Raw genomic sequence first — 25,373 nt, 5'->3', positions numbered from 1 at the left:
TGATGTCACGTTCAGTCCCAGGATGTGATAACAAACACTGAGATCTGTTTCTGAGGGCTCAGAGCTGTGGTCGGTGGTATTCTTGTTCCCAGTTATTTTCTGTCCACTCCGTAGAGGGTTCTGCACAGCCGGGTGTGACCAGTGGTGCCTCCCCGTGGGAGGAATGTACTTCTTCCCCTCACTGGCACTGGACTGGCCACATCACCTCCCTGGGCCAACGGAAGTGAGTGGGAGTGATGCCTGCCACGTTGACATCAAAGCCTTAAAAGCCAGGGTGGGCTTCTGCTCTGTCTCTTTGTCCTTGGCCATGAGAATGGAGACAGGGCTTGTTCCTTCAGCCTGGGTCCCAGAACAAGAAGGCATTTGGAGTAAAGCCACAGCTGATCCACATCTTATGAGTAATGTGGGTGAGAGAGAAAGCTTCCTCGTTGAAGGGTTGTTTGTTACAGCAGCCTCGCCTGGTGAAAGCTGACTCAGACCGGGGCTGTGCTTTGTTACGAAGTCCAGGTGGCTCTGAGGAACTGGTATCTGCTAAGACTGCCTCTGGGTTGGATCTGGATCTACCAACAGTAGGTAAAGGAGTTCTGGTTGTTATTACAGGAATTAAGATATGCCATGGGCACTATGATATCTCATACTTTGCTCATAGCAGTGCCAATCACTTCCAATGTTCAGAAAGCCGTTTGGTCATGTATAATAAGAGCCCTAAATAATTTTTACTTCTGGAAATCTAGCCCAGGAAAAAAAGTCAGAGCTATACAGGGAGGTCCATTGTAAAGTTATTTTAAAAATTGGAAACAATGTAAACGCCCCATCACTATGGGAGAGTGTATATGTTATCCTGTATGATGGACACTGTGCAGTCATTAAAAATCAAGTAGCTGAATATTTAATGAGGTGGAGGAGATGTTTGTGTTTTAATACTGAGTGAAAGAAACAGGATACAGAACTATATCCTTATGACAACCTTAACAAATTTGGGATCACACTGCTTATAATTTTGTATCTTTTTTCACTTACGTTATGTGAATAAACATTTCCCCGAAGGCCAAACATGTAAATATGTACAAAATAAAGACCATGAGGAAATAAGCAAAAACAGTGGTTATCTCTGGGTAGCATTTTCTTGTCTGGACTTTCTGTATTTTCCAAACGTGCTATGATGAATATGTGCTACTTTAATAATCAGAAGTAAGTAACTGCTGTTTAAAAATAATTATTCCGGTTACTTCTAGAGCTGTGCCTTTGCGCTGTGGCTGCCCAGGGGCCTTAATTGGGGCTCCTTGTCTAAGAATAAGCCTGTGTGTTTAATTAGGTCACTTTCCTGCTGACCTAGAATCTTTGCACAGGGCTTAGCTTGTGCTGCCCCGAACCCCTGGGACGTACCCTGTCTGAGCTGGGAGCCTCACAGGCAGGCGCCAGACTGCTGCCTGCCTTTAGCTCAGTCTGAATTTGAGAAATGTATGAACTGTCACCCTGATGCCTCTCTCCCTTAAAAATTAATTGAGACCTAGCAGTTTTATTGAAGAGAAAACGAAGACTCATGAAGTAAGCATTCTACCCATTTTGGGTTGGTTGTAATCTTGGTGAGGGCAGCTGCGGTGCCCGGCAGCCATCATTCACTGTCCCCTGTGGCCCTCCAGGTCTGTCCCGTGTCACATACATGGAGGCTCTGGAGAGGCTGGTGAGCGGATGGGGGATATCTCATGTGTGAGAGCCAGAAGTCTCCTAGGGAAGAGCTCAATCCAAAGGAAAAGGAGACCAGGATGACCCTAACCAGGGCCTCAAGTGTCAGTGGGCCAGCCAGGGCCACTCCATTCCTGTGGTGTCACTAAGCCTTTTTCCAGGTTTGGCCCTTGTAAGTGTGTGCAGTGTGGGGGCAGGTGGGTGTCCACAGTGTTGCCCAGCAGATGCTACAGTGGATTTGGGGACCAGGCCTGGGGACAGACAGGGAAAGGGCAGCTGGGACCGGCAGCCTCATTGGAGTAGGGCCTGCAAATAAACTAGCACAGCACCATCCACTTTCCAAAATAGTTTTTCTTAACTGTTTCACAATCATTCACAACTGAATGACTTTCCTGTCCATGGGGCACGGGTTCCCTCCCCTCCCAGACTCCATCAACCTCCCTGGGATCTGCTTCTACCCTGCATCACAGGGCCTCGTCCTCTCCCAGACTGCTCCCCATCTGAAATCTTCAAATCCATCACCCTTAATTTTTTTCCTTGAGGTCTAATGTACATATAATAAAGTACATGAGTTTTTAAAAATATATTTATTTATTTTTGTGGTACGCGGGCCTCTCACTGCCGTGGCCTCTCCCGTTGCGGAGCACAGGCTCTGGACGCGCAGGCTCAGCGGCCATGGCTCACGGGCCCAGCCGCTCCGCGGCACGTGGGATCCTCCCGGACCGGGACACGAACCCGTGTCCTCCTGCATCGGCAGGTGGACTCTCAACCACTGCGCACCAGGGAAGCCCTGACCTGGTTTATTTCCTAGTACTTTCCCCCACCTCCTCTTCGCCAGCATCACTCCCGTGGAGGGCGGGTTCAGGCGCTAAGCATCTCTTGCCCCATCACTTCACCAGGTGCCGGACTGGCCTCTGCTGCCCGGCCGAGCCCTCTCACGTGTCCTCCTCCACCCTGAGCCACGGAGATCCACCCCTGGGCACACGGGACCGGGTCACTCTTCTCTTACATTCCTTCACTCTCATCACCTCCAGGAGAAAGTCCCCTCCTGTCAGTGTGGCCTGGAAGGCCGGCCACAGTGCACCCCAGCTGACACCCCAACTCCCCACCGCAACCAAGCAATGTCTGTGACTCCCACAGGCTCGCCAGGCTGCCGCTCAGCAACCGTCGGGGACAGCCCTTGCACGGCTGATTCCTCCTCCAGGAAGCCTTCCCTGACCTCCCCGGGTTCTAGGGCACAGCTTTCTCATTTCACTGTTTCCCACTAATGCATGTTGTCTGTCTCCTTTCTTGGACTGTCAGCTACTTAAGGGCAGGTAACACTTCCTCATAGTTTTAAACCCAGCTTCTAGCATAAGCTTGGCATGAAGCGCATACCTAAGGAATGCGTGGTGTCTGACTAGATCGATTTATGACTCCCGCGCAGCTTCCCTTTGCCCCGGGACCCTCTGCTGTGGCCTGTGCTCATCCTGCCCAGCCCCCTCCGGGTTCTCCAGGTCGCAGCAAGGGCAGGTATGGGTCTCTGTCGGGGGCGGGGGGAGGGACCTGTCCCTGGCAGTGGCTCTTAAGGCCTCATGGGGGCCTTGGGACTCCTTATTTAAAAAAGATATTTTTTAAATTTGGAAATAATTCCAAGTTTATGAAAAGTTGTAAACATAAGACATAGTTCAAAGGACATCTTTATACCTTTTGCCAAGATTTACCGATTGTTAACATTTTACTCCATTTGCTTTAACATTTGTCTCCCCAAGCATGTACACACACACACACACACACACACACACGCACACACACGGATGTCTGTATATGCATAATTTTTTCCCTGAACCATTTGAAGGTAAGTTACCCTTTTACCCTAAATACTTCAGTATTTCCCAAGAATAGAGATTTTTCTTACGGTATCAACTTCACAGATTGACACTGAGCTAGTAATTTTAGCAGCTGTCGATTGTCTAGTCTTATTTGTTGACCTAATGAGGTCCTTGGGTTAAATCCTCTTCCCTGACTCAATATCTGAGAGCAGATACTGCATTCAGTTGTCATGTCTCTTTAGCCTCCTCCATTAATCTGGAACATTCCCTTGGCCTTTCTTTGTCTTTCATGCTGTTGAAAAGTCCAGGGGTTTTGTGAGGGCTCCTGGGCAGAGGCGGTTTCACCCAGGGGTTGACAGCACAGATGTTGGCGCCTGGGCTCTGGGCTCAAGTCCGCTCTGCCATCTTGCTTTGTAATGGTGGGCGAGATGCTTAGGACTTTGGTGCCTCAGTTTTGCCATCTGTAAATTCAGAGTAATGGAAGGCCTACCCCGTAGGGTTGTTAACGAGGTCTGGCACACAGTCAAAGCAATGCAAGGATTCACTTGTTGTTACTGTAACAAATCTCCTCTTCTGGAAGGGGCTCTGAAGTGTACCAAGTCCCACAAGGGTGCCAGTGGCACAGGGGACAGGCCAAGAGGGCCCTGTGACAGCCTGTGGTCCTCCCCAGCTGGACCTGCGGTCAGCTAAGGGGCACTGGGGTCTGGACAGGTGGCCACATCCTGGAATGGCACTACAGACTGGCCAGCTGAAGATCCACTGGGGATGTGGCCACCTTAGCACACAGCAGTGTGGGGATGTGCTGGTTCCCCAGCTGTGCCAGTGCAAGTCACATGAGGCCCCACCAAGAAGTGATGGGCAACTACCAGCTCCCAGCATGGCTGAGTATAAACCCCACGCTGTTCAGTCAAGCCCAGGAGAGGGCTGGGAGTGTACCTGGAGAGGTGGCCTGAGAAACCACTGATGTGATGGAGTGTATGTGAATGTCACTGGGTGACTTCCTTGTCCTCAGGTGGAAGGGAATCTTGGGATAGACCCCCAAGTTCAGCTACGGGAAAAGCAGGATACATTTTTGCACACTCACTATGTTAACACCCAGTGGGAGGGCTGAGGAAATTTCTGGTGACTTCCCATAACCGGGTATTCCTCTTTCTGTTTCTGACCCAGAGAGGAACTATGCACTTTTAAAAAGGTCTCCCTGAGATGAGCAGAGAGCACAGAATGGGTGAAAGGGACTTGGGAAATCCTACTGATTTCTGAAGCTTGATTCTCCTCTGATTCCCTTAATAAAGGCTACCATATATAGTCCATAGGTCTGTCCATCCAACTGTCCTTCCATCCATCCATCCATCCATCTATCCACGAATCCATCCATCCATCCACCGATCCATCCATCCACCTATCCATCCAATGAGGTAATGTACCTCCTGTAGCCTCCATACTCTTGCCTCACCATCCTAACAGTTGCTCATCTGGAATTACCAAGGAAGGAACTATTTCACTGAAATACATTTTTCTCCCCCAGATAATTTTTATCCCTTCAAAAGTGCGTCTTACAAAAGGGCAGCTGCAAAATACAGAGACCTCTGCAACAATTACTTGTTTTTGCTTAACGTGAAAGAATGAGTGGTATCCAAGGAATCAAAGCAGTAGATGGACAAATCAAGGGCATCTCCAAGTTATTTTCAGGAAATAGAGCAGCAAAACGCAAAGCTATAATTTCCTATCAAGGAATTCTTCTAACAATTTAACTTTAGCTTATCTCGTGGCTTACCACCCCTCCGTCCCCTTTTAGTGGAAAAGCATGACTGACTATTGCAAACCAATTACTCCACTACAGGAAACACCTTAGAACATAGTTTTGAATCACATCTGTCTAGCTGCAAAGCTCAGGGATGGAATGAGGCAAATACCTACAAAAACAAACACAAAAACCCGACAACAAAAACCCCTCAAATGAGGACAAAGTTTTGTCAAAAAGTGCCTGGACTGGAAAGTCTAGGAGATCATAAAACATTAAATACAACTGGGGGCTTCCCTGGTGGCGCAGTGGTTGAGAGTCCGCCTGCCGATGCAGGGGACACGGGTTCGTGCCCCGGTCTGGGAGGATCCCACATGCCGCGGAGCGGCTGGGCCCGTGAGCCATGGCCGCTGAGCCTGCGCGTCCGGAGCCTGTCCTCCGCAACGGGAGAGGCCACAACAGTGAGAGGCCCGCGTAACGCATAAAAAAAAAAAAAAAAAAAAAAAAAAAAAAAAAAAAAAAAAATACAACTGGAACTGAGACCCAGTTTGTGTTAATACATGAGATAACCAGATAGTTTGAACTTCTATGACTAGGCCCATTTGTCTATTTATATAGACAGAGCTAGCCCTGCTCTATTAACAGCTACCAATGTACTGCTGTGTCCTTTAAGATCTATTTTGAGTGGACATATGTTTTTTTTTCTTTCTTAAGTATTTATTTATTTATTTGGCCGTGCCGGTCTTAGCTGCGGCATGCAGGATCCTCGTTGCCGCGTGTGGGATCTTCAACTGCGGCATGCAGGATCTTTAGATGCAGCATGTGGGATCTAGTTCCCTGACCAGGGATCGAACCCAGGCCCGCCGCATTGGAAGCGCGGAGTGCTAGCCACTGGACCACGAGGGAAGTCCCGACACTCTTATTTTTATTTTTTTTGTTTTTTTTTGGCGGTACGCGGGCCTCTCACTGTTGTGGCCTCTCCCGTTGCGGCGCACAGGCTCCGGACGCGCAGGCTCAGCGGCCATGGCCCACGGGCCCAGCCGCTCCGCGGCACGTGGGATCCTCCCGGACCGGGGCACGATCCCGTGTCCCCTGCATCGGCAGGCGGACTCTCAACCACTGTGCCACCAGGGAAGACCCGACACTCTTATTTTTAAAGCACACAAGTCTTCTGCCTTTGTAAATGCCATGTTTGCTTCACTCTGGGTTCTCTGCTACATTCTAGGTGGTTGAGGTCTTTGGGTGCATAAGCCCTAGAAGTGGAGGTGGCACAATATAGATGAATTCTTCTTCCTTGATCATTACTACTTTCTCTCTTAGAGAAGAGAGGGGATGCCAGAGACTGTCCTGGCTTTCTTCTCCCTCAAAGGAGGAGATGGGGGCCCAGGTTGGCACCAGCGGGGTCAGTGGTGTCTGAAGTGTTTGAGGGAGACGGGAGCTGCTGGGCCTCACTGCTAGCGGGCAGGTAGCTGGGGAGGGGGCCACTGTCTCCTCACTCCTGGCAGCGATGGCCTGTGTGGACGGAGGAGAGCCTGGGGGGCCCAGAGGGGAGACACAGGCCCTGGGGTAGGATTGGCACCAGCGGTGAGATGGGCATTTGGGATGGAGGTTGGGGGGATCTTACAAACACCCCATTTCCTGACATATCCCACACAACACAGCAGCCCATACCCAGGGATGGTGACACTCAGAACACAGACAAGCCCCTGCACTCACAAGGGGACATCTTTCTGTAGGTGGGCAGTGACCCGTCAGAGGGAAACCTGACAGTGTACACTTGGCAGGGAGGGAGGTGCTCTCCCTCCACGCACGCCGACGTGGGGACATGTGCTGCCCACCTGTGACAAACGCATCCTCTCTGAACTTGGACACAGTGACCCCGCTCAGGAAAGAGACAACGGTGCATCCTCGCTCACGGGGATGCCCCCGGCACACTCCCACGTGGAGACGGAGCCCTGCACACGCTTGCACACGCGCTCACATGCATGTGCCCAGACACACGCGAGGCCCTGGGTCTTGGAGTCTGGGGGGCTGATCTCAGTGTCCTTCCCCTTCCAGGATTTTTGTCAACCGCAACCTGGAGCTAGGGAAGATTTGTGGCCTTGGCTTCGACATGGACCGCACTCTGGCTGGGAGGGGGAGGGGAGTGAGGGGAATTTGGGGCTGGGAGCAGGGGGCGGGCACCAACCGGCCTGGGTCTGCTTGGCCCACAGCCTACAAGTCTCCGGCCTATGAGACGCTGGCCTTCGAGTTGCTGTTGGAGCGCCTGGTGTGCGTCGGGTACCCACACGAGATCCTGCACTGCACCTACGACCCTGCCTTCCCCACCAGGTGCGGGAGCCCGCGGGGCGGGAGGCTGGGCCCACTCACTGGCCCTGGTGCCTCATCCACAACCTCTGTGCCCTCTCCCGGGGGGCTGGTGTTTGACGCACCCTGTGGAAACCTGCTGAAGGTGGACGCCCGCGGGAATGGGCTGCTGGGCACCCACGGCTTCTCCTTCCTCCCGGAGTAAGGAACGGGGTGGGGGGCGAGGATGCTGGAGGAAAGACAGTGGGGGGGGGGGGGGGTGACTCAGGCACACCGCAGGGGCTCGGCAATGCCAGCTGGATAAGGAGGGAGAGAAGGATGGGTAGAGGCGGGAAAGAGTGGGAGGCACTGGGGAGGGGCATCGCGGCACCCAGCCCACCCCTTCCCTAGGGCCGAGATCTGGAGTTTCTACCCCAGTAAGTTCATTCAGAGGGATGGGCTGCAGCGGTCCCACAACCTCATAACGCTCTTCAACCTGCCTGGTGAGGGCTGATGGGGGTGGGGGCAGGTGATCCTTTGGTCCTGGCTCTGGCCTGGTGGGCTGCTGCCTGGATCCTCGGGCCAGCGACCGACCAGCCTCCCTCTGCCCTAGAAGCCTGTCTCTACGTCTGCCTGGTGGGCTTCTTCTCTGGCTGCTCCCGCTACATCCAGTGAGCTCCGTACCCCTCCCCGCTGCAGCCCTGGGTGACCAGCAGGACACTGCACGGCTTAGGGGCTAAGCCCGGAAATGGGGGCCCCGCCAGAGGGCAGAGGCTCCTCCTGAGGTGTTTGAGGGGCTCCAGGAGCTCAGCGGGATGTAGGGGCCCCCAACCTTGTAACTGATGCCCCCACGGGGTCACCCTCAGTGTAGGGTGACACCCGTGCCAGGAGGTTTGGGACATGAGCCCAGTGTCGGGCCCACTGTGGATGGAGGGGTCCCCCTGGTAGGGCTCCAGGGTTGGTGGTCACATCAGGGCCCCTTATCAGCCTCGCTCTTGGCCTGACCCAGCTGTGACACCGGTTATCAGCATGGAAACCTCTTCATGTCTTCCAGGATGTGACGGATGCCATGGATAACATCCACCATTCGGTGAGTGGCCCAGGCCCCCAGACCCCATAAGGTTTCACTCTTCTTCCCGTGGAGGCTGGTGGTCTGGGCTCCCTCATCTTGGATGCAGGCATGTGTAGGCACGCACGCACACACATTCACAGCTCTGCTCCCTCCCGCGGGGCTGTCTCAAGGAGAGGACCGCAGACTTGGAGAAATACGTGGAGAAGGATGCGAGTGGCTATAGACCAGGGTCATGACCAAGCCTGTCCCTTTGTCCCCTTCCTCCCCAGGGCACTGGGGCTGCTCCCCCTTCCCTGGCCTCCCCTCGAGATCTGGACAGAGCTGTGCACCCTGACCTTGCGCCCCGCCCTCCTGCCTGGCCTGGGGCCCCCTGCCTATGGGGCTGAGACCTGGGAAGGGGCTCCTGGGGCAGCTTGGGGAGACCCCAGCCCTGGAGGCTGCTCTTCTCTCTGACCCAGGTGGGAATCCCCATCCTGCGGGGCAAGAGGAAGGAGGTAGGGAAGGTGTTCCTGGCTACCCGCAGCTACAACGACACCGATGTGCGTGTGCCTGTGATGGGGGAGGCCCTCAGCCTCCGGGCCAGAGAAATGTTTCCTTCTTGGCCCTGGGGAAACTGAGGCACTGCAGGAAACAGCAGCCAAGACCCTGCTCCGCCCACTGCCTGGTTGGCATCTTGGGTTCCATTTCTTGGCCTTTTTAGATCTCGGTGGAAGAAGCAATTTTCCCACCATCTCGCTCCTGCGGTCCCCGGTGTGGCCTGTGGGGTGAGGGCAATGGCAGGTAGTGGCCCCTGGCCCATCTCAGCTGGGTGCCCTGACCCCTGCCCTGTCCCCACCAGGCCATCCGGAGCTACCTGTTTGGCGCTGGTGAGGTGAGGGCCACGCGCCTGGCTGGGGGAGGCTGCGTCAAGGGCAGGCAGGGCCGGGCTGGGCCACCTTGCTGGGTCCCTTCCCATGGCCAGCCCGCAGCTGGACGAAGAAGCAAGTGTATGGGGGGGTCATTTCACATGGGTGGGCCTGTTGGAACTTCCCTGGTGGGTGGGAGACCAGTGACCTCAGCCAGTCCACAGGAGGAGCCTGGAGGGGTGGGGAAGGCCACTCATGGCCTTGGAGAAGGCAGGAAGGCACTATAGGTGGAATCAGGGGTGAGAAGAGGCTGTAGCAGGCCTGGGGAGGGGGGTGACACACCCCACGGGGATCTGGCAGGCAAGCCGGTGAGCGGGTCTGCAGTTCGGGGACTGTGCTCTTGTCCCGTGCCCCTGCGTCTCTGACTCTGTGCTGTGAGGGGCTCTGGAGGCTGACGCGGTGCACGCAACATCCAGCGCTGGCCTCCGCTGCTATAGCTTGTGAGCCTCCCATGCCAGGATGGCTGCGTGGCCAGACTGCCGGGGTCCTGCCCCGGGACGTCTCAGTCCTGCTGAGGGCCAGGGCCAGGGCACGTGGGGGGCATGAGATGCGAGGGCTGGCGAGCTTTTACCGGTCCAGAGCGTGGCGGAGCCCGGGCGGGCATTCGGCCGGGTATGGCAGGGCAGGGGCTGGCGGGGACCTGGCTGAGGACCTGTGAGCCGCGGCGGGTCAGATTCCCAGGCTGAGCGCTTGTCTGCACCTGCCCACCCCCTGCAGGCTCTGGAGGTCCTACTTCGACCTGATTGTGGTGGACACGCACAAGCCCTGTGTCTTTGCAGAGGGAACGGTGCTGAGACAGCTCAGGATGGTAATGCAGGGGCCGAGGCTCGTCCACCATGACCCGTGGCCCGCGCTGTGGGAGGGAACCCACCTCTCAGGCTTGACCTGCCCTTGGTAGCTGCTGCTCTGCTGTCTGTCTGTCCCCGGAAGCAAGGAAGCAGGGGACCCCTTCAGGGCCCTCTGCCGCCTCCTTCTTCCTACACCCCACCGTTACCCCTGCCAATCCTAGCCCCCTGCCCTCTCTGGCCAGGGCACCCCTTCTGCCCCCTCTAGGACATGGGTAAGCTCCGCGTGGGCACCAGCACGGGGCCCCATCAGCGCTGTGCCATCTACTCTGGAGGTACCGGCTCCCCGCCCCGTCCCTCCACAGGCGCCACCTCTCAGCTAGGAGCCCATGTCCCCAGGCTGCCCACCAGGACAGGAAGGGCTGTGAGTGGGCCTGTCCTCCCATGGTCAGGCAGGGTCGTCAGACGCAGTGTGCAAGCTGCTCGGGGTGCGGGGGAAGGACATCCTGTACGTCAGGGACCACATCTTTGGGGACATCCTCAAGTCCAAGGAGCGGCAGGGCTGGCGGACTTGCCTGGTGGTTCCTGAGCTGTCCCGGGAGCTGGACATCTGGGCCTGAGAGCAGGGTGAGACGTGGGGGGCCAGCAGGGGGCACCATGGTCACATCTTCCCCTCTCTCCTGCGGGGGGGCGGGGGGAGTTGGTAGTGACCGTGATAATACCGTCCTCTCTGTGGTTTGTGAGAGCAGAACTATTTTATACACGAGGAAACAGAGACCCAGAGAGGTTAAGCGGCTTGCCCAAAGTCACACAGCCAGAAGGGCTAAAGTTGAGACTCAAATCCTGTCTCCTGATTCCAGAGTCCTGTGGTGTTTCTGTAGTCCGAGGTTTCCTTCCTCACTGAACCCACCCTCCTTACCCACCCTGAGGAATCTTAGTGAGTGGAAGGTCCACTCTCCCAGCCGGGAATGACTTGTATCCTCGGGGTCAGAAGTTGCTATGAACCCAAACAATCCAGGCTTGTCCTAAGGGCTGGGTTTGAATCATTGCCTTGTGACCTTGGGCGGGTCACCTGACTCTGTGTCAGCTTCCTCAACCGTCCCTGCTCTGCCTTGGGCAGAGTCTCCCTCAATGTAAGGAAAGGGTGAAGGATGTTATACACACAGCAGGGGGAGCCTAGACCCCAGTGGCCTTTCCACCCTCACCTCAACTAGCTGAGCTAGGCCTGGGACAAAGGTGGGCAGGGTTGTCAAGCCCCCTGTTCCTTGTCCACTTTTCAGAGCGAATGGAGGAGCTGAAGAGGCTGGACATGCAACTGGCGGACCTGTACCAGTGAGAGCCCTGACCTGTGACCCCTGCCCGGGGAGGGGAGCAGGCTGGAGGGTAATGGTCCATGTCCAGGCCTGGCAGCGGGGTCCTCGCCAGAGTGGTCGGGAAATCATGATCTGTTTCAGGGTGGGCTTCCCTAGTAAACTGGACTTTGGGACCCCTCTGACCCCCTTGGGACACTCACACTATGACCTCTAGGCCCTTCCTGCTGACCCACCAGCCTGGACTGAGGACGCTTACCATCTCACTCACGGGCACACACCCAGCCCAGTACCCCGCACTGGGCGCCCATAGGGTGTCCCCAACTCGATCTGGGGAGGTTGTGCCCGGAGCCTGGGGGGCCGGTTCCTCTCTTCCTGGGTCACGTGGCCATTTTTGCACCAGGCACATGGATGGCAGCAGTTCCGGGCTGCCACTCATCAGCTCCACCAAGAGGGAGATTCGGGTAAGAGCGGGGTGCCGAGGGAGGAGGGGATGGGCCCAGCGGGGCTGAAGGTAGGGCGTGTGCCTCCGGGCTGCCTGACTGGATTCGCTCCGTCCCAGACCCCAGAGCCCAATTACGACTCCCCCAGTCGTCTGGAGCGCCACCTGGCCTTGTCAGCCAGCGCCCCCTGCTGGCCACATTACGAATGACAGCAGTATGCTCTTAAAAGGGCCTGCAGGGTGATGGGTGGGGCTTAGCCAGTTCCTCAATCTCCACCGTTAACCTTGAGAAGTGCCGGCCTCCTGGGTTGGGTCCTCATGTGACCGACTACCCGGCTAGCGTCTGGGGTCAGCCAGACAAGTGGCCTGAGAAGACGGGATCTAGGGCCGGTGGAAAGGACATGTTCCCTTGTGGTATTACTTGACCAGTCACCAAAGCTGGGAGAGTCCCACAGGCCACATCAAGGGGAGTCAGGCCACTTGGCCTTCCCAGGCCCAGCTGGGACCAATAGTGAAGGATCTTTGCTGAGCCTCTTGTAGGGTATTTGATTCTCCCACAGCCCCGCGGTGGGCTGGGCAGGGATCGTCACCCTTATTTTACTCACGGGGAAACTGAGGCACATGTGCTGCTCAGTCACTCTGGGAGCAACATCTGGACCAGTTTTCTAGACTCTAAAAGAAGGGCCTGTGATCAGGGGGGCCTGTTGGGGGGGGCCGGAGTGGGGATTGGGCGTGTGGCCTCCTGCAAAGCCCTCTGAGGAGGCATCAGAAGTAAGTGATGCTGAGAATTTGTGCAGGGTGGTCACTCTCCAGGGCCAGGCAGGAAACTAACTGTGAAGCGGGAAGTGGGGTCCGTGGCAAAGCGCGAGCCGCCCCACTTCCCAAAGACCCCGGCTGGCCGGGCAACACGGCGGCCCCTTCCCCGTCGTAGGCTGCAGGGGTGGGGGAGGGTGGGGTGGGTGGGTGGATCTCTGCCAAGTCTCCCAGGAGCTGGACCAGTGGTACAGCGCGATGGGCAGCCTGTTCCGCTGCGGCTTCCGCCAGACGCTCTTCTCCAGCCATATGATGCGCTATGCCAACCTCTACACGGCCACCTGCCTCAACTTCCTGTACCACCCGCTCAGCTCTCTGTACTGGGTGGCCCCGGAGCTGATGGGTCCCTGCAGAACCGCCCCCCCCCCCCCCGCCCGGCATCCCTGACCCTCCATCCCAGAAGGATCCACTGGTCCCCAGCCCTGCCAAGAGCTTTTGAGGTCACCAGACCCACGCTCCCTCCTCTAGGCACAAGCGGGTCAAACCCTTGCAGATAACTGTCCACACGGTTAAAAAAAAAAAAAAAAAAGCTCTAGAGGGGTTGTGGTTGTATAGATACGATGCCTCTGCTGGGAAGTTTTCCTCCTGCCCTCCTGCTTTAAACTGGGACCACATTATCTCCCTAGTACATATGATACTGGTTTGAAGGAGGAAGGCTATGGTCTCCCTACCCTCAGTACACAGTGATCGCAGAGGAACTGGACCAAACAGCAGTCCATACAGTAAACACTCCAGCTGGTTTTCCTCTGGAAGCCCTGGAGATGCTTCTGGGGCAAAAGCAGGGAAGTAGAGGCGGCGAAGACACTACGGAGTTCATGGGGGCCGTGGGACTGACCAGTGCAGAGCTCCCCGGAGGACACCCATCCCTCTCCCAGCAGGCGGTCATTATTTCCGTCGAGATGGTGTGCCATCTGCACTCAAGGATCTGGACTTGAAACTAGTTCTCTGGGGCTCCCTGAGCCCTGCTTTTCTTGTCACTCTCAGCTCCCTTCCTGATATTTGAGAGATGGAAAAACTGTTTTGTTTCTGGGCTGGGTGTTTGTTTTTTAAAATCGATCCTGCTGAATGCTTAACCCAGCAAAGTAGGTTTTCTTCTCATTTTACCACTGGTGAATTTTAAGTGCAGAGAACCTAAGTAACTTGTTGTCACACTGGTAGACAGACTGCAGAGTCAGCATTTGAACCCAGGGCTGCTGAACTCAGGGGACATGCTCTGCCCCCTGCATCACACTGCCACATGCTGGGGGAACTGAGCTCTCACCATGCAGCTTCATCCCTTCTCTGGGCTTTTAGATGAGCAGGGCTGGAGATTTCCTGTTGCCAAAGCTGGGGGTCTGAGGCATAGTTATAGTGCTGTTCGACATTGTTGCTAAAGTAGAGACCAGACAGGTGAAGAAAAAGCATCCGGGGCACCCAGGTGAAACAGTTAAAGAAACCTGACCTTTACCCCGCAGTGCTGCCTGGGATTTTTGAGGAAGTGAAGTCCGTCTGCCAGAACCTTCCTTCTCCAGCTGACCCTCCTGGGCTCCCTTTTCTGTGGCATCACTGGGCAGGAAGCTGGCAGCTGGGGGCAGAGGATGGAGCTGGCAGGGGTGGGGGGCGGTGTCTATGCATAACTGGGGACTCCAGGAAGGCCTCACCACTGACGGAGCTTCTCCACCTCCTGCTGCATTGGTCCCTACAGATGCCCCATGAGTCAGCAGCAGAGCCAGAATGGGCCAGTCTGGGTCCTGCCGCCCACCTCCTCTCCTGCAGCCAGAGGGTGAGTTGCTGGGAAGTGGGAGGAGCCACCTGGCTGGCCCAGGAGCTCAGTGACTTAGGGGCTACTCCGGGGCTAGAGCAGGGGTCCCAATGGAGCAGTATCAACCCGAGCAGGCATTTGGTAGATTTGCAGGAGCTCTTTTGCCTTCCAAGTGCAATCATTCCTGAGTATTTACATAGAAATACATATTATATTATACATTGCTTTTCATTTCTCCTATGTTATAGTTATGGTATTATATTGATTTTTAAGATTATAGAGACAATCATCATATTATCTATGAATTTCAATTCAGGATAGAAGAAATGAAAATATTTGTTTTACGTATTTTTTTAATTGAAGTATAGTTGATTTACAATGTTGTGTTAGAAAATATTTGGATTTAAAATGTGGCATTGGGGCTTCCCTGGTGGCGCAGTGGTTCAGAGTCCGCCTGCAGATGCAGGGGACACAGGTTCGTGCCCCGGTCCGGGAAGATCCCACATGCCGCGGAGCGGCTGGGCCCGTGAGCCATGGCCGCTGAGCCTGCGCGTCTGGAGCCTGTGCTCCGCAACGGGAGGGGCCACAACAGTGAGAGGCCCGCGTACCGGGGAAAAAAAAAGAGGCATTGGGTCCGAGGGGGCCCAGAGCCACTGGCTGTCAGCCCAAACTCACAGGTTCTGCTCGGCGGGGTCAGCTGACTGTACTGGGGCCCTGCACCTCTCCACACCAGTTCTGGCTCATTTCTCTGACAGATCCATCTCTGCCCTGCGAGAGGTTGCAGAACACAGGCTCTCCCTGGCCAGGCTTCTTCTCCAGGCAGCTTTTATGGACACAATGTGTAGGGGCTTCTGCTTTGACCCCTCTGTTCCTTTGTGCTGCCTGGCTGCCCTTTGAGTGCAGACTCCAGTTTTCCTGAGGGGCAGGCTCAGCTCCTAGCCTGGTTCTGCAGCCCCAAGCCCTGCAGGAGGGTTCCTGTTTCTACCCTGGCGTTCCTGGGCCTTGATTTTCAAAATGCCTGTCTCATCGGTTCCCTTTAGATTGGTGGCTTCGGGCTCAGTGTGCATTCTTCCCACCGTTTTTTTTACCAAGCACCTCCAGCATGCCCGACAAGGTAGAAACGGAATTGTAAGCCACTTTACTCCTGCCCAGGAGAAGCTCAAAATTCAAGCACATCAATACTTTAATCAGTGCTTTGCAACTATTTTTCCCTCCCAGCCCACCAGAGGGCTGTGGACCCACTCCCATCTGTCACTGCGCGTTCTCTGGGGATGTGTTGGTTTCTCTACCCCTTCATCTCCACCCCAGCCCAGATTAGGGCATTTTGACACATTTTCTACCCCTGGTTGAGAGTCACTGTGTGAACCTGGGAAGGTTCCATAACCAGCTTTCTTTGTTTCTTAGAAGGCTGAGGGCAAAGAGAGAGGCAAGGACCAGGAGGGCTGCACGGAGGCAGACTGAATCCAGGACACAGGCCGGCATCACGGTCGTCTTCCACTTGAAATATTTTTCAGATAACGGGAAAAATATGGAAGAGAGAAAAAGCAACCATATTGAAGTCTCCTAAATGTAACAGATTTGGGGCCCAAGAGCACTTCTTTTAGGTAGGAGGAAGGTGTCTTGCTCTCATCCTGGAAGGCAACCCTCCCTGGCCTCTGGGCCATTTGTGTGTAACAAGTGGAATTATTTTGCCCAGTTCCCCTGAGTGTATCATTTCACATCCAATTTTATTTCTATCCATTTCTTTTTAAAAATAGTATTTCCGGGACTTCCCTGGCAGTCCAGTGGTTAAGACTCCGTACTTCCAATGCAGGGGGTGTGGGTTTGATCCCTGGTCGGGGAGCTATGATCCCACATGCCTTGCGGCCAAAAAACCAAAACATAAAATAATAGCAATAGTGTAACAAATTCAATAAAGACTTAAAAAAAATGGTCCACATCAAAAAATAAATAAAAATAATATTTCTGTGCACTTTTGATTCCGTTACTAGTAACAATAATACCTAATCGGCTATAGATGACCTCATTAATGTTCTTTCCAGGTCACTATGAAAGACAGCGAGATGCCCAGACATCTTTGAACTTGATGTATACATGCATTAAAAACTGTAAGTCCTACTCATGATTTAAAAACTTGATTCTTTATTTTAGTCGGAGCTCCTCCGTGGTGTTAAGCCCTGGCCTTTCTTGTTCTGTCATTAATTTGAGTTCACTTTTCATGTTAGTGTATCGTCTGGCATTAATATTGGAGGCTTAGAAGGAATATATTTACATGTTTGAAATGACAAAACAAACTCTTGAAGAAATTGGTCTGTGGCACAGTTCACTAGTTTTATTTTCTGTGGATAAACAAGGGAAACATTTGGAATACCTGAGGATAAATAAGGGACAACAGGCTGCGTGCTCAGAGAGTTCACAGTCATTTTTTTAAATCTCTGTTTATTTCAGAAGCTTCCAGGCCTTTCATTCTTCTTCCTGGGTTGACTTTTGGGCCTCAGAGTCCTGCAGGGGTAGGCTCTCCAGGCAAGAACCGGGTATCCCTGGCCTTTTGTCTTTAAACACTAGATTTTTATTCAAGGGGTAGACGATAGTATTTTACCGGGAAAACTGCTCAGACCCTAGGGTCCATGCTTTTCTGGAAAGGTGCTGAAATACAGTAGTATTACAAAAAGTATTTTGTAATGCTACGAAACTGAACCCTTAGAATTCCCTCCCAGGGTGGAGAGAATGCAGAAGGGCCTGGGGGTAATCGCCTGGCAGCAGACCCCTAAGGGGTGTGAGGAAGAGAGTGAGAGGGGAAGGGGGGAAGGGACAGGGAGGGGAGAGAGACTTGCAAAAGGAAGAGGTGGCCAAAGGGCCCTTGCCGTGTTTCGCCTTCTGCCTGAAGCACCCCCATCTCTGCCCCCCCCCCCCACATCTCGGGGGACCTCCCCACCTCCCTGACTGGATCAGTTCCTTCTCTTAGCCCATCCCCCAGGGACCTCTTTCTCAGGATCATCACACTCCCCCCCCCCCCCCCCCGCCCCCGTACGCGGGCCTGTCACTGCTGTGGCCCCTCCCCTTGCGGAGCACAGGCTCCGGACGCGCAGCCTCAGCGGCCATGGCTCAAGGGCGCAGCCGCTCCGCGGCACGTGGGATCTTCCCGGACCGGGGCACGAACCCGTGTCCCCTGCATCGGCAGGCGGACCCTCAACCACTGCGCCACCAGGGAAGCCGAGGATCATCACACTTTGACACTTGTGATTCTTTAACATGTGTCCCCACTGGACTTGAGGCTCCTTAGTGACAGGTTGTTTGGGTCATCATTATATCTCTGGCTTCCAGTGTCCTGTATGTTTTATTGAGTGAACCATGTAACCTGATTTATTACTACTCTGGGTCAGCTTGTAGAACTGCAGGGGAAAGGGTGGGGCTAAAGACCTATCATGAGACGAGAGGAAGTGGGGAAGGGCTATACACCTTTGGATTAGAACCCTCCTCAACTCTTGGGAACTCATCTGAGGCAGGGTAGGGTGGGAGATATTTCTAACTGGGGATTGTTCATTTGATGCAGTATATGTTTTTAATCCTGTGTCACCTCTGTCCTCATTTATCTGCGCCTTAGAGACGTACTCCATTACTCCTAAGACTGTGGTAGACACCGGTAGTCATATCCCGTTTCTGGAAGAAGTTTTAGTTGGGCACGCGGCCACCCAGAAGACATTCCCAGCCTTCTTTGAAGATGAGTGGGGACACGTGAGCAAGCTGTGGTCCCTCTCACCCTAAGCAGAAATAATGCATCCAGCTTCCAGGTCGTGACCTTAAAAGGAGAGGGTGTGCCTTCCGCTCCCTCTCTTGCCCGCTCCCACTGGCCGCCATGTGAAACTGCTCGGGAGCCACGCTTGTCCACACGGATGAGGCTGCACCCTGGGGATGGCAGAGCCCTGAGACAGATATGCTGTGGGCCCGGCACAGCTGAGCACTGGCTGTTGCACCAGGGTTGCTGATGCGAGAGAGATGCATTTCTGGGTGTGGCGAGTCACACCGGCTGAATCGGTGTCTGAACTCCTACACCCAGTCCCGAGCAGGCAGGAATGACGAGAAGCACCATCCCTGGGGCGGTGCTCTTGTGGTAAACATGTGATCGATCACCTCATCTGGAGGATAAATGACAGCACCTTGGCTATCACAGTGATTCTTATTTGGTAAGTTGGGAACCGTTCAAGAATGTCTTTCTCAGATTTGCTCTTTCCTTGTCACCGTCCTAGTTCTCATTTCCATACTTTAGAGACAGGAGTTAAAAGCTCTGCACTTGGAGCCAGGCAGCTCTGAGTTTGAAACTTCAGTCCTGCCTGTCATTTACTGTCTCACTTTGTTTCCATACCTATGCCATAGGGCTACTGTGAGAATGTAGTGAGACAATATGCCTGGAAGGCGGCCAGAGCAAACATGAAATAGGAGTTTCCTCTACCACTGTATATATGTGTACTAGTCAGGATTTTCCCCTAGCACCTGACAGAAACCTAAATGAAACTGGCTTAAGAATAAGGGAATCAATTGTCTCACATCACTGAAAAGTACAGGGCTTGGCCAGCTCCAGGCTTTAGCCAGGGATCAAATGATGTCACTGGATGTAAGCTTACTCTCTCCAGCTCTCAGGCTTATTCTGTGTTGGTGCCATTCTCTAGGAGGTTTTTTTCTCCATGGTTATAAGAAGGTTTACAGATTTCCATCCTCTTTGCAGCAACTCTACCAGGAAAAGAGTCTCTCCAACAGAAGTCTGGGAAACGAGTTTCACTGGTTTTGAGTGAGAAATAACCCCATCGTCCAATCAATGCCGCTGGCCAGGATTCTGGGCTCTGGTTGGCCTAGCCTGGGTCACATGCTCATGTGGGTGGAGTCCGTTCCTGTTAAGTGACAGATTGTGAGCGGCAAAGAGGTGGTCCTAAGGAAATTAGGGCACTCTTATTAGAAGAAGGACTACATGCCAAGCAGGCACAACAGATGTCTTTTATAGCATGAGTACCTAGTAAACAGTAATAACTGTGAGCTGTCATGCCTCCTCCTCTCCTCGTCTTCTGGTTCATGGTCATTCTGCATCAGGATGCCAGTATATAACCATCCTTATTTATCCTCCTTTAACACTCCCTTTACACTCCCCCCTTCTAAGAAGTTGAACGTTAGACTTAATTTCTGCCGAGGCCCATATCTCCCCTGCAATTCCCTATGAATCTTCCTCCCAAGTGATTAAGGGCCTGCTTCTTACCTTCCCTCTCTCCCTCCCTCCTGCTCCAGGTATCTAGGAACAGCTATTTACTAAACAAGAGGGTTACTAAGAATCTACAAAGAGCTCCAGAATCACGGTGCTGTTTTCTGTAGTTGCTATACCATCCCCATCACTTCCACATCCTTTTATATCCTGAAGATGCTACTTAGTCCAATCAGGCTGTTTAAAACCTCCAATTTGTCAGTTTGAAATCTACGCGTTATTCAGTGCCAGTGGTTCAGCCGACATTGTTAGTACCCAGCGTGGTACTGTGGGAAGTCCTGCTGGGAACTGGCAATAGTGAAGGTGTTCTTCTGAGAACTGAGCTGTGATACTGAGACGATGTTCTGAGGAGAGAGAGACGTAAAATCACCATAGACAGCTGATTCCCAGTCTGGGTGGAGGGATGGGCATTAGGTGGCAGGGATGAACCGTCTGAAGCCAAAGAACAGGTAATGCACAAAGGACAGCAGCGCAGGCCCAATCAGAGGACTGGTCCGTGGACATGAGATGAGTGCCTGAGGTCTGAGGCAAGGGCGTTCCTAACCAGGAGGTACGTGCTTCAGGCTCTTTCTGTCTCGTGATTTTGAATATTTGATTTCCCCAAGTCCCATTTTCAGCTTCCAGGACTTCTAAGCAACCCCTCGGGCATTATTTGGCTTTAGAGGTAAAGTGAGTCTGTCTAAAGGGAAGGGAACGCCTAGCTGTGTGGATTCCTGCATTGTGGTTGTGGTGACAATCTATTTCTCATCAAAAGTTAGTCTATTAGCATTATGGTTTTATACCTCAGCTTTATGAACCTCGATTTTATAAATCAGACATAGAGAGATGGATCTGCTTCCCTCACAATGGAAAAATCCACATGAAGGTGAGTTCTCCAGGGTAGTGGGTGTTCCCTGTGAGGTCTCTTGGGATAGCCTATTGGCGTTCCCCAGACAAACCCCTAATTCTCTAGGCCAAGCCACCACCACTGTTTTCTGTAATAAATATGATAAATGAATAAAATTGCTTTTTAGATGATACATAAATATTAAGAAAACTAAAATCTGAAATACATTGACTAGGTTTTCCTATACATTATATTTACACAACGATTCTGATTTTACCTTTCCACAAGCAGTTGCCCAGGAGGAAGGAAAGGCGACCTATGATAGTCTCTGGGGCTCAGATGTCTTCTCAGGCCAGGTGTCCCCTAGCAGAGCAAAGAATTGAAGAGGCAAGGGTCCTTTCCCCACCCCTGTCTGCTGCTCCCTTTTGTTTTTATTTGAAGCATTTCTCAATGACAAATGCAAAATTAGGTTTGAATATAAAAAGCTAGATGACCACCCCAGTGCAGGATTGTGTATCATTAAGGAGGCCAGGCCCAGAAAGGATGTGAATTACCTCTCATCTCCAGGGATCTGTGACAGAAGTCAAAGATCACACATAAAAGTCATCTGTGATCTCTGAGCGAAAGGCACAGCCAGCATAAACTCAGCTGCAGAATGAGAGGATCTGACCAGATGGTCTGTCACGTCCCACCTAGCGGGGAAGGCTAGTTTCTACACTCAGATCTTCCATGCTGGAAGGACTTGCCCTCTCTGCTAAGGTGGATGCAGGAAGGAAACTCTATCATATTGTGGAATTGATCTCCTGATATAAAAAATAACTATGTTGGGATTAAGGTAGGTCAATAAAATTCAAATTGTTACCATACCTGTGGGGTAAGTTAATTTTCAAAGTTTGAAACTTATGTGTGCTGTAAAGCTGTGGCAAACTACAGTCTTAAATAACCAGACTTTCCCATGGGGGTGTAAAATCTGAGAGTAAGCCCAGGGAATTACTTTCCAGGCCCTGGGGCCCACAGTCTGCATCCACGATGCCCCTCTATTACACAGTTTCCCCCAGGCCACCTAGGTAAGTGCATTTCTTGTCTTGTGGAGGCTCTGAAATGTCTCTCTGTTTTAAAAAAAAAAAATCAAGAAATTACGACTCAAGGACTTGAAACCCTAATGTTACCGGCAAAGCCTCATTTTTGCGGAATATAAAACACTCTGTCTCTTCCACTTCTAACAGTTCGTTGAGAGAAGCCACCACTAGGTCATGTTCCTGCAGCATTTCCGGGTAGCGGGACACTGCTCGCTCGATCCTGGCTGAACGCCGTACAGGAGTGATAAGCTTCATGTCTTGCACTTCCGGCATTCCGTTTATTCTGAGAGACAGCAAGAGATGCATTCAAAACCTTCTAACTTCTTTCAAAATTCTACTTGTTAGTCTTTATTTTTTTCTTATTCCCTAATAAAACACAAGAGAAATGTCTATAGTAGCTCTCGTCCTAAGGTGGACTTGCCCTCATTGTCAGAATGAACTGGGTGGTGTCCATCTGCTCTCAGATGGTGTCAGCACAGGGATTTAATTGAATGAATTGTTAAGTGTGCTTTTATTTGAAGTCAGCTACTTGGCAGTTGGTGTTTGTTTATTCCATAAACTTTCAAAGAGCTGACACGTTTTGATGAAATTGGGCCTAACACCAAATGAGGCTGGACTAATGAATTCTAAGATTCTTTCTAGCTTTGACAGTAAATTATTCAAAAAACATCTTTTAAGATGGTGGACCAAACCACAAATTGAAACTGGAACAAATCAGGCATCTTCCTGGTAAACCTGAATGCATTCCAGTCACAGGCAGCCTGGAGGGTACGTTGCAGAGACCTTTCCAGGCAGTGAATCCTGGTCACACATCACAAAACCACGGATTACGTTAGCCTCACAAAACTCGTGGCCAGTCTGCTGAAAACGCTCATCATCAATTCCAGAGACAGTAAGAGGTGGTCTTCACGTCAGCTGCCTGCTTTCATCCACCCACGAGCTGACTACAGTGGGGAAATGACAGGTCTGAGACAGGAGTTTAGACTGGAAGAGGCCCAGCTGTGCTTTCCAGAGAACGAAGATACAGAACTGTGGTCTTAGTGCTTTTGTTTGGAATTTTCCTTTCAAGAGCACGAACAGAGACTGATGTTACACTAATGCTTTAGAAAATGACATCGATACCGACACAGTTCCTTAAATTACTATGGATTCTTAAACTTACACTTGTCTCAAAACCAAACACTTCTGATACTGTGCGCAGTCTCTAACTAGCACGTGCCTGGCCGCCTCCCTGTTCTTACAGGGCTATTCACACCTCCCTCCTTCCCACAGCTCCAGAGGTTGCCTGCTTGGCAGTTTGCTCCTGCCCCCCAGGACTGGCTGGAAAGGTGGGTGGGATCTGCAAGTGCAGCACAAATGAGGGTGAAGAGGGAGGACCAATGCCAGGAGGGAGGGGTGACTCCACTCCAGCAGCCCTCCTGACTCTGGCAGCTCCTTCCTCATTGCAGGTCACGTCTCCTTGGGGGTGGTGCGAGGGGGGATGGCGTGTGTACTGAGAAAGGACACAGGTCTTCCTGGCACTGGTTCCAACCCTCCCCTCACCCTCAGCTCCTTCCCTTAACACCAAAGATGGATTAGACCACCTGGTCCTCATATGAGGCAGAAGGTATCACTAATCTGATGGTATCCTGGATCTGTGGAGGAGAAATTGAGAACTGGACTTGAATTAGACCTGTGAACACAAGCCTGCTTTAGAGTTTGCTTACCTAGGGATCGGGGCGATCTGTAATTTGATACCAGGATGATTATCCTGTCCTGACTTGGTTATTTGGGGTGTTGCTGAAACCTGTTCCCTCTCTTTTGGAGAAAGACAAGACGTCCCAGACTCCATCTTCTTGGCCAGCATTTCTATTGATGTTATATTAGTTTCAGCAGCTAAAGAGTCAGAGGTAATTCCTGTGTATACAAAGAATAGAAAAGAAAAGATTTAGCAATTTAATACTGAAGCTAAAAAATCAATAAAATGAAATAGCAGTTATCTACAATGATTTCTCAGTGATCCTTATGGATTCCATATACTCAATAAAGAATAACTGATTTGGAGTGGGACTTACGACTAGTTTTTCCTGCTACATCAGGCCATCCTCCTAACCAGCCCTCCAGGCAGCCTTGGGGCCTGTGAGAATGGACCCCTGCTACCCTTTCAACATTGTGAACACATCCCCAATCTCTCATTCACTCTTGAGGGAGCTCCCTTAGTGACTAATCACTGGCCTCTTCTTGCCCTTACATCACACCTTGGATCAATTTTTCTGACTAATTAGAGTTAATTCACTTGACCTTCTGATCCCTCCCTACCCAGGTGAGACCATATGGCTATCACCTTGGACAGTAGGTGAAAAAATGTCTTGTGTTGACACAATTTGCATGATAGCCCAACCATAACAACAAAAATTAAGGGAAGGAAATCAGGCTGAGACAGACAGATACTGTGGCTGGAGGCTGAGACCCCAAGAGAGGCCAACAGGGGCCAAGGGGTGGGAAAGGCATGGATTCCTGTCTCCTCTTTTTATCCCTTTGAAGAACACTGCCACACATTATAAACAAACACCTGAATCGTAGCACCATTCTCAGCAAGAGGACCACTGAGTACAGGTACTCTACAACCTTATTCCCAAAAGTAATGGGCTAGTTGGCTGTAATTCCTCATGACGTGATTGTTCCCCAAAGGTCAATCTACCCCTTTGTTTTTATTTGGCTGCGTGGCACGCATGGGATCTTAGTTCTCCGACCAGGGATTGAACCCAGGCCCTTGGCAGTGAGAGCGCGGAGTCTTACCCACTGGACCGCCAGGCAATTCCCTAAACCTACACTTAAAGGAAAAAGATTTGTCACCTTCTAAGATTATAAAAATAATCCATTTTATTTTCTCAAGGTAGCTTTTTTTTCCCCATTCATATAACAAATATTATAATTAACGTGTCACTCACTGTATTTGGCACATTTTTCATAGAAGAGTTCTCTAAAGGTTCTGGCCAATGACAGTAATGGCGAATTAAGTGAAATGATTCCTGAGATGGGTATGATTTAAAGGTATAACATGAATTTGGGTGTATACGTGTTGGTGGGCTTGTTATGATGAAACACGTAACTTAAACCAAAGCACCTCTCCCATTTGCCTCAGTCTCTTCTGGTAAAGAGTCACTTGCTGGGCTTCCCTGGTGGCACAGCGGTTGAGAGTCCGCCTGTCGATGCGGGGGACGCGGGTTCGTGCCCCGGTCCGGGAAGATCCCACATGCCACGGAGTGGCTGGGCCCGTGAGCCATGGCCGCTGAGCCTGCGCGTCCGGAGCCTGTGCTCCGCAACGGGAGAGGCCACAACAGTGACAGGTCCGCGTACCGCAAAAAAAAAAAAAAAAAAAAAAAAAGTCACTTGCCTTCTCCTCTCACCTTCTCTCCAGGGAAGCAAGACACCCTAGTCTAGGCTGCTCTGGTGGAAACCTTTGTTTGGTGTTGGGCAGTATATTTACTCGTAATAATAGAATAGAAATGAATCAGCTGATGATGAAGGCCAAAAGGGCAGGCCATGGAAACCAAGAAGCAAGAGGCATTTCAGGGGACTTACAATTACAATGCTTTTTTTACCCGCTATGTGTTCCTCAATGACTTCTACTTGAGTGGCTGGAGGG

At 52.1% G+C, this 25,373-nt stretch overlaps 2 protein-coding genes across 3 annotated transcripts in view; one reads left to right on the top strand and one right to left on the bottom strand.

Moving 5' to 3' along the window:
- Positions 1-6,613: 6,613 nt before the first annotated feature.
- On the top strand, positions 6,614-21,600 carry NT5DC4 (5'-nucleotidase domain containing 4). The gene is given in 21 exon segments (XM_032652264.1): positions 6,614-6,640; positions 7,280-7,367; positions 7,449-7,568; positions 7,650-7,746; positions 7,936-8,027; positions 8,138-8,195; positions 8,534-8,568; positions 8,571-8,614; positions 8,737-8,805; positions 9,055-9,135; positions 9,435-9,462; positions 9,960-10,155; positions 10,219-10,309; positions 10,555-10,621; positions 10,743-10,913; positions 11,567-11,618; positions 12,000-12,060; positions 14,536-14,613; positions 16,107-16,203; positions 16,635-16,700; positions 18,197-21,600. Coding segments are annotated over 19 exon segments (1,545 nt in total). The 3' UTR covers positions 16,197-16,203; positions 16,635-16,700; positions 18,197-21,600.
- Positions 21,601-21,741: 141 nt separating this feature from the next.
- Positions 21,742-25,373, bottom strand: part of CKAP2L (cytoskeleton associated protein 2 like) — a 29,849-nt gene continuing 26,217 nt past the window's right edge. For both annotated transcript variants that reach the window (XM_032653450.1, XM_032653451.1), the window contains 2 exons: positions 23,452-23,641; positions 21,742-22,028 (listed from right to left, as the gene is read on the bottom strand). In XM_032653450.1, the coding sequence (XP_032509341.1) occupies positions 21,803-22,028; positions 23,452-23,641 (416 nt within the window). In that variant the 3' untranslated portion in view covers positions 21,742-21,802. The remainder of the gene's footprint in view (positions 22,029-23,451; positions 23,642-25,373) is intronic.

The sequence above is a fragment of the Phocoena sinus genome, chromosome 13 (assembly GCF_008692025.1).
Source record: "Phocoena sinus isolate mPhoSin1 chromosome 13, mPhoSin1.pri, whole genome shotgun sequence".
Taxonomy (NCBI): Eukaryota; Metazoa; Chordata; class Mammalia; order Artiodactyla; family Phocoenidae; genus Phocoena; species Phocoena sinus.
This window is presented reverse-complemented; position numbering and strand designations above follow the sequence as displayed.